Source organism: Xenopus tropicalis, chromosome 5 (assembly GCF_000004195.4).
Source record: "Xenopus tropicalis strain Nigerian chromosome 5, UCB_Xtro_10.0, whole genome shotgun sequence".
Lineage (NCBI taxonomy): Eukaryota > Metazoa > Chordata > Amphibia > Anura > Pipidae > Xenopus > Xenopus tropicalis.
This window is the reverse complement of record NC_030681.2, coordinates 78,844,237-78,853,447: the sequence shown is the minus strand read 5'-3', so window position 1 is coordinate 78,853,447 and position 9,211 is coordinate 78,844,237. Positions and strand designations below refer to the sequence as shown.

General features: G+C 39.3%; 1 protein-coding gene across 4 annotated transcripts in view; it reads left to right on the top strand.

The window, feature by feature from the left end:
• Positions 1-6,530: 6,530 nt before the first annotated feature.
• Positions 6,531-9,211, top strand: part of sobp (sine oculis binding protein homolog) — a 99,048-nt gene continuing 96,367 nt past the window's right edge. Inside the window, exon 1 of one of the 4 annotated variants that reach the window (XM_012962644.3) lies at positions 6,531-6,981. Coding sequence is in view for 2 of the 4 variants with exons in the window: in XM_012962643.3 (XP_012818097.1) it covers positions 6,886-6,981 (96 nt within the window). In the remaining 2 variants the exon portion in view is untranslated. Of the gene's footprint in view, positions 6,982-7,202; positions 7,401-9,211 lie in introns of those variants that run through there. The other 3 variants (XM_012962643.3, NM_001103208.1, XM_031901460.1) reach the window with 3 other exon arrangements.

Below are 9,211 nucleotides of genomic sequence, written 5' to 3'. Positions count from 1 at the left end.
ACACAGTCAACTAAATATACTTATGAGGTGGCTTTGTGTTCTCATACCAAAAAGGCCATGTAGTGAAGGCAAAAGTCACATTTTCTGGAAAAGACATATTAGAATACACTATTTTATTTATTTACTTTATTAGTAATGTTATTAAGAAGAGAAACTTCTGCATTTCCCCTTTGTAAATTACTCTCATTATGTGATAAAAGTGTTAGAGATAATAGTGTTAGACTAACCTAAAACATTGTGAATAAAACCAATTATCAATAATAATAATGCAATATTGATGTTAATGAACTGTTCTGTGAAAGGTAATGCGAATATTACATGGTTGTAAATTATCATTCCATTCAATTTAAACGTTTAAACATTTTGCACTCTTTCACTTTAGGGGCCTTTCCTTGAGAGAGCTTTTAGTTTACCCAGGAAAACATTATAAAGGTTTTTTTTTAGGACAACCTAAGATTTCAATATATGCTAGAATTTTTGTGTAATACCACTTCTGTTATAAGATATAAATGTCTAAAAATGATTAAAAAATCAACACATCCTGTTAAGTTAGCTAAAGCTACAAAAAGTATGTTCATCCCAGTAAACCATATATTTTCTAAAAGTACACATTCCCCAGAGTCCAAAATTGTTTTTCTACTCCAAAATACCAAGCCGCAAAACTTTCTTAAAATTGGCAATTTTTATGACATTTCCAAAAATCACCTCAGATCTTCCACTTTGCAGCATCTTATCTCCTACATATTATTAGGTACCAAGAGTAAACTTTCTTAATATGAACGGCAGAGGTCCACTGAATAGTTTGATGCCCAATGTGCATAGGTTTTCAAAGTACTTGGCATTTTGAGACCCAAAAATATACCTTGTGCTTGCTTACATTTACTCCTGTATACACCAAAGTATCAACCTGCAAAGCTTTCCTAAAGTTAGCGTTTTTTATTATTTTTATGAAAATCACCTAAAATTGATGCAAATTGCAGCATTTATCTCATCATTTCTTACATACAATGACACATCACCGTAAATATGAATGCCATAGATCTACTGAACAGCTGGATGCCCATTATGCCCCTGCCAGTATATTATGTGCTGTAAGACCCCCTAACTGTTCAAGGACCCCAGAAAACCATATATTTTTGAAAAGTATACATTCTGATAAATTTAAAATAAGCAAAAGCCACTGGTGCAGAGAGAAAGCTTTTACTGTGATGAACGTAGGTACTACATGCTTGGCAGGTAAAGCCTTTTCCTCCAAAAACATAATACCTTCTTGCTTTGCAGGTAAAGCTGGCCATACAATGAAAGATCCACTCATTTGGCAAAGTTGCTAAATAAGTAGATCTTTCCCTAATATGCCCACTTTGAGGTGGGCGATATTTGAATGGCCTTCAGGATGGGGACCGTATCAACAAGCTGATGTGCTCCTCGCTCCAACAGGATTTTTAAACCTGCCCAAGTGGCTGGTCAGCTCATCAGGGGGGCCATCAGAGGGCTCCATAAATGAGGCGATAAGCTGCTGACCCTGGGCCATGTACGGTCACCTTAAGCCCAAGGTTTCTATGCACAAAACGGACAGCAGAGGCCTACAGAAACTTGAAATTAGCAGAACGCATTGTGCAAAGTGCAAACAAATGACCAACTGTCACCTTTTTATGGACTTTGCATAAAAAGTCATGACTGAATGTTATTATACCTCTTATAGGTATTCTGAGTACTAACAACCTTTGTTGTTTATATGAAATGTTTTTATAGATGCTTATTGTGATTTATATAGAAAATAATGTACCTCCTAGGTAATCTAATTTTAACCTTTGTTGTTTATATTACATGTGTAATTTATATAGTGGATAATGTACCCGCTTTAAAATTTCTGAAATCACCTTGGAGTTATGTGTATACATGGTCATGTAAATTCATGGTGACGTCTAATATCTTTATAAATTACAGTAGGGGGTACATTATCCACTATATAATTTGCAATAAGAATTTATAAAACATGAAATATAAAGATCAAAGTACACAAATCAAAATATTTTAAATACAAAATTTTACATTTACACAACACCACACATGAATTTATGTATATGTATTAATTTGTTTCATGTATAACAGCATGGTAGCTGGTACCATGCTTGAATGTCTAAATGAGGAGTTTCATATCTCCCCAGTGACTGGCTGCTATCTATTTACAAATATAGTTATTTAGAAAAAATTTAAAGGCAGCAGCAAGATGTTAGCCAAACACAAAGTAGTCTTTCTTTGAGACTAAATACAAATCAGATCTACCTAAAACATCACAGCAGAGTTATAAAGGAACTTTGTGGACCCTGGGCAAGGGGTAAAAGTTGGGAGGATAGGTGAGCCCAAGCCCAAGCTTTTACCTGATTTCATTAACAATGGGGTGAAGGTTAGTACAGGTATCGGACCCCTTATCCGGAAACCCATTATCCAAAAAGTTCCGAATTACGGGGAAAAGGCCATCTCCCATAGACTCCATTTTAATCAAATAACTCACATTTTTAAAAATGGTGTCCTTTTTCTCTCTATTAATAAAACAGTACATTGAACTTGATCCCAACTAAGCTATAATTAATTCTTATTGAAGCCAAAACAATCCTACTAGGTTTAATTACTGTTTAAATATTTTAATAGCTGACTTAAGGTAGGAGATCCGACTTACAGAAAGACCACTTATCTGGAAAACCCCAGGTCCCAAGCATTCTGGATAACGGGTCCCATACCTGTACAGGGTTCTAATCAGAAGTGACCTTTTTGGTTATTGGTGTCTCATTCGAATAACAGTGTAAAGTGCTGCATATCCTAGTAGCACTATAAAATACATGTAAACATATGTACAAATGTTATTGCAGAAAAGGCTGCCCTTTTAGAGTGCAGTAATAAGGCTAATGTCCGATTGAGAGATTAGTTTCTGTGAAGTGAGTTTCAGCGACAAGTGGCTTGTTTTGTTTCTACATATTGAAGAATATAAAACACTAGTACCTAAACCAATGATACTACAAATTGCTTATCGCTTCAAATTGCTATGAGACCCTTTCAATTTGCAATTTTGCAAAGAAAGCATTCTCATTCAAAACTATTGGAATCGCTGACAGCAAAACCTGCTGAGTGGGAAGTCGCTGCGATTTCCCCATTGCACTGAATATCATTTGTAATTGTGGATGGGGAATATGAGACCTGGATTTGTGGGAAATAGAATCTCTCTGTTGTTAAAATCTCTAGTAATCACTTGTTAGGAAAAGACGAGCAACTTAGGAAAAGCATGTTCGCTGGAACACGCTTTTTAAAAATCGCAGCGACTAAATCTCCCCTTGGGACATTAGCCTAAGAAGCATTTACAGATCAGGTTATCAGTCCTAGCAGAAAATCAATCAAATTAAACTGTACGGGTAATGTCCCATGGGGAGATTTAGTCGCTGCGTCAAGTCGCTTGTCTTTTCCTAACAAGCAAATACTAGAGATTTCAACCATGCAGCAATTTTATTTCACACAAATCCAGGTGTCATATTCCCCACCAACAATTAGCAATGGGATGCACCAATGTTTGGGTAGTAAGGCCAATGTTGCAAAACTGCCCAACCATACCACAGCCACCTTAACATGCAAAGAGCACCAACTTCATAAGTATTTATGTATCTATGTAGCTATGCTGTGCAGTGCCAGGCCAAGCCAGCCAACCTGGTCAGCTTGGCCCGCCCCCACCGCTCACCCGCCAGCACCACCCAGCCCCCCGTCACGCGCACATCTGCAACCGAGCGCACACACAATGCACACACACAGGGCGATGGGGTTGCCTGGGCTGCTGATGGGAGGTACTGCAGTGGGGGGAAACGGTCTGGAACTAATGGTAGGTGAAAGAAGAGTTACCTGCCTGGCACCCCCCCACTGCTGCGCCCTAGGCAGGTGCCTCTTCTGCCTACCCCTAGTTCCGGCCCTGACATTCTGCTTCACATTTATCTCATCCATTGCATAAAGACTAAAATCTGGAAAATTACCCCCCGGAAAAAGCAAAGGTAAAGCCAGGCAACTACTATTTTTTTTTATGTAGCCACAATGAAGCATATTTATGGAACATAAGTGTGAAAGTGAGTAATTGGAGTAATTTCACCAAAAAAAAAAAAAAAAAAAAGGAGAATACAGCAAGTTTTGGGAAAAAAAAAACTTGAGGTTAATTCACATCTCTTCTCCAGGTGAAATTTTTCCTAAAATTAGTCTCCAATTAATTAAAAGCACAAGAAGAATTTTTCGCCAAGAGAAATTTCTCGGGGTTCAGCTTTGTAAATTGCCATTATAAGGATAGAGCAGCCACTTTTGAATCTCATTATCTACATCACCTTCTCCGTGCTAATCCACATACATCATATCTTTATGCCAAAATTCTCTAGAGAATTTTCACACTGCATGGAAAATATAGATATAGATATACATTTGTGTACCATCTTTCCTATTCAGTTCTGTGTTACTTGAGCATATCTCTAATTCAAAATTACTTTAATCAGTTATTTCTTCAAATAGTATATACACATTTCTAATGAAAATATACTAACTGCCAGTTTACATTATGTGAAATACACAGAAGGGACTCCTTAAGGAGAAAAGAGATCAACTGACTGTTTTTCTCTAGGGAAGGGTTAACATAAGCCACATAAATATATTCTTGAGGAGAAGCTTGGAAAGACAATACCAAACCCATTCAGAAATCTAGTCATTCTTATCTTTAAATATGCAATATGCTGTCAAACTGCCTCAATAAATTATTTTTCCTGGTTACAACAGATTTACAGGGAAGTATAAACTGAATCTTTGCAACATTTATGGGTGAACTACTACTTTCAGAAACAGACCAGAAACAGACTTCAGCTACTAAGTCAATGTAAGGCAAAATAGATGCTGTAGGTAAACAACAGCAGGTGGGTTGTGGACTGGACTGGCATGACTAAAGGTATTCCCCTAATAATGATAGCTCTTAGGAGCAGAGCCCTGTAAATGAGTTGTATATCTTCTCTTTGTCATAATATTATTGGAAAATGAAGTAAAGTATATTATAATATATTAAACAATAGTATTATTGAACATGGAAAGTCAAAAGCTGGTGCTATATAGATATATATAAATATATGACAATTATTACAACTAATATTTTTAATCATGCATACCACATATCCTGCTATGTAAGGTCACCAAAAATGCCTTGCCTAGAATGCAAGAATAAAGCATGAACATAAAATATACAATATGATATTTAGGAATATGGGCAGAGCACAGCACAATGTATATTGCAAACTATCTCTTAATGTATTCTGAAAAACAGCACCCACTAAACACATTGAAGTCTATTGCCATTTTCCTTCCCAGTAGCCCTGCTTCTGGCAAGCAAATCCCTTAGGACAGTGCTTCTTCTTCATCATCAGCATCATCACTCTGACACCTTTGTGTATGACCAGCGGCGCTTGGTATGCTCAGCACGTCTTTCCTACTCCCCCTCCTCTCCATCCAGCTGTCAGGCAGGAGAATGCCGCTCTCTTACTTGCCCTTATCTGATCCCACAGCCAGGGCTGAATCTCTTGCCTAGTCACAGAGTGCAAGTGACTCATAGAAACGCTAGCAACTCACACATTATTATAGTAATGCCTCTCACTGATTTTTTTCTGCTTTTGTACACTCAGGTGGAGAGCTAAACAATGGCATCTGTCTGGGGAGCAGTGCCATAACCAGAATAAAATCATATTAGGGGAACCTTAAACACCAGGAATAACACAATTCTGCTAAACATTACCTAAAAATTGTTCGACGCTGATCCCAATATCTCCTGGGCCTCTCAGTGTTCATAGGACCTGCTATTTTTGTAGGTAAGTCCCTGCTGGTGGGAATAGCACTTCTGTACACAGAGCACCCCTTGCATTTATAAGCATTGAAATAAAACATTCTATCTATGGGCATTTAAAAAGTAAAGACGTTATAGAATTACAACTTGTGCTCCATGTGTAATTGTGCTCAGGAATGGGGAGATTGGAAATGTCACTGCGTATAATGGGGTATTTCACCCCAGAAGGGGCATGAAACTGAAGTGCATATTGGTTTTACTGTCTCCATTATTGTTTATTTATATAGGTGGTTGTGCAGGGTTTTACATTTACAAAAATCTGTGTTATTACAATGCCCTAACGAATAAAAATAGGATCTGAGAGTCTTACTCAAAAGTGCATAAAATCTATTTCAACCTTATTACTGCTGTGTGAAAACCAGTGTGGTGTGGTTGGACTGCCATTACTATACTGCCATAGACTGATGAGGGAATCCATCAAATGGGGCTGGTGAGTAGGAAGAGAGGAAGGAGGCTACTCGTGGCACTATCCCAGCCTGACTCCCACCTCTCCCAGATGTGTCCAGCAGCGCTCCTGGCACATTCTCTCCATCAGTGTGTGAGTAGGAGGAGGCGCAGAGGAACATTTTGGCAGGCGCTCCTCCTCCTCTCTCACAGCCTGGGAGGGACAAACCCCCTCTACTGTTCTACACAAGGAGCTCTCTCTCTGTCTCTCCTCCCTCTCCCCCTGCTACAGTCACACAAACATACACACACTGCCATAGACACAAAGCAACAAGCCTGACACTCATGCACACTGAGCCATAGGCGGAAGATGGCTGAGCTGACAGCAGGGCACTCACAGCCCCTCAGCCTGGCATCACCAGCCCTCCCTATACAGCTCCCTCCTCACACAGTTCCTGACGCCTTTCACCTCTGAACACATTGGGTGGGTGGGGGGGAATCGCCACTTCCCATTACTGCTCCCCCCAAATCCCCCCATACACTTTATAATCTAGCAGCCATTTCAGCAGTAGAAGCAAGAAACACGCACACTAAAAAAAATGGCAGAAATGGAAAAAGAGGGGAGACCCCCAGAAAATAAGAGAAGCAGGAAACCTGCCCACCCTGTGAAAAGAGAGATCAACGAGGAGATGAAGGTAAGAGATGGCACTGTGAGATTAGAATGGGGCTCCTTCTATTCCTCTGTTGTTTGTTGCAGTATAAACGCCGGGAACATATAATATATGTGTATATAATGTTAGTGCTTGTCATTTTCTGTAAGATGCGCTCAATGGCACAGCCCCGCCTCCTGGGCTGAAAACAGAGACAGATTCACAGTCCGGAGCGCTGATTTTGCTCCACGGGAACACGTTGCTTATTGTATCGCCAGCCTGTCACTTTATTCAAAGACTTTTTTACAGGCAGGTTGTGCTTCCATATTAAGAACCCCTGCTTCCTCTCGCCCTCCTATCAAATTGTCTAGTGCATACATTTGTCAATGGGGGGTTAGAGTGGTTCTTGTGCATTTGTTGTATACCTGCGTCGGCTGAAGTTGAGAGTTGCAGTTCTTCAACAGGTTTGTACCTTTGTAGTGCCTTTAAAGCGAATGCTGCAATAAGTGTATATGTATTGTAAATGAAAGTTGAAGCTACATGATCCTTTCTGTTGGTAGTCAGATACCTGTCATGGACTGGATCAGCTATTTTTGGAAACCCAAAAGGGGTTGCTTATGAGATCCTGTTGTATGAGACTGGTCTTCCAGATGTTAGTGTGGAACCTGCATCCCACCAGGTCCTACTAAGCTCACTGTGCTGCTACATAGCAGAAGATTGCCATGGTGTATTCAGAAATCTGTGTCGATCCAGCTCAGCAAGCAGTATCCCTTGAAATAAAATCTAAAAGTGAAGGCGTTTAACTAGCATTTATGCTTTTCTTCTGCTGATTGTACAGGCATTAAACCAATTTAGGCCTGAGTGAGACCCAGTGTTTTAATTTCACCCTGCTGCTTTTATAAGCTACTGGATGTACTAACAGCTAATTGGCAAGAGACTTCCATGTGGAACGTTGGCTTGCTTACATATAACAGACCCTTACTGTATATGTCTATGTTATATCTTGATGGTGTATGTCTATGTTATACTGTACCATTTCTTCTTCTTAGAGAAATGGTTTGCTACATAGTAATGAAAAGAAAATAGATTACTTGTCATGCTATTCACACATGTTGCCAGGTTGTAAAGACATGGGCAGTTGTATGGTGATCAATGAACACAATCATGACTCCTGGTGTACTAGGGTCTATTTTTTTGTATTACTTATATATAACAAAACTTTACTCATATGAGAACATATTAATAGAAATGGTTAATTTTAGCTGTTGGTTAACCTACCTACTTTCATCACCGCCAAGTTGCCCAATCTATCACATTGTCATTGGCAGCTTTGAGCCATCGCTTAATGTGATCTATATGGATTGCAGCTTTTAACATAGGTTCTAGAATTACAAATTAGCTAATTTTAATCAAAACATGTGAAATGTTATCCTGGCTGGATATAAAGGCTGACTGTGCTGGATCCTCTGGGTTTGTTTTGTTTATTTTGGCTGCAGGCACACTCGGTGGTTTGGGAGATAGCTGTTCTTCATAGCAGATGTTTGTCTGAACTGGTGGGGTAGAAACAAAAACAACATTGTGTGAAGGGAAAATTACACAATTTTGAACTGATGCTTTGGTATTAAGGACTAAACTTAACAGTATCTCTGAGAATTTCCTTTTTACAGTGTTCTGGTCTTGGGTTGCTAAAACATACAGTAGAAAGGGTAACAATATTTTTGCATTAGACATCTTTAGATGTGATAGAAATCAGAGCTGTTTGTATGGGGGGTCTTAATAGGGGAAGGCTACCTCCTACTGCACATAGTAGGGCTATTAGGATAGGTAGGGACAATGTAGGAAAACAGGTATAGTAGAGCAATATGGCAGCAGTAGAGCAAGATGGAGACAGCTTTGGTATTGTCCATCCTGCAGCCCTTCAGTTTTTATTAAAGGCACAACTTCCAGCTGCAGGTAGTGAGTACTGAGTGAGTTATAGTTGAACAACATTTGAAGGAGTATAGGTTGGCCAGTCCTGTTTTGTATAAATACTGGGACCCTACTACTACCAAAAATAGCCCAGCAGAAATATTGCTTAATTATTTCTAGTGATTAACCATTGCCCTCACTGCATCTCTCTCCCCTGCCCTGGAATTGCACTGTTTCAGATTCATCATGCATAGCCACAATTCCAAGAAAACAGTTAACTTTCCACCAAGGGGATTATTTTTGTTCTGACCAATCAAGTAATGCAAGAAGGCTCCATCTATATGGGGCTTGGAATACAGTAACAGCA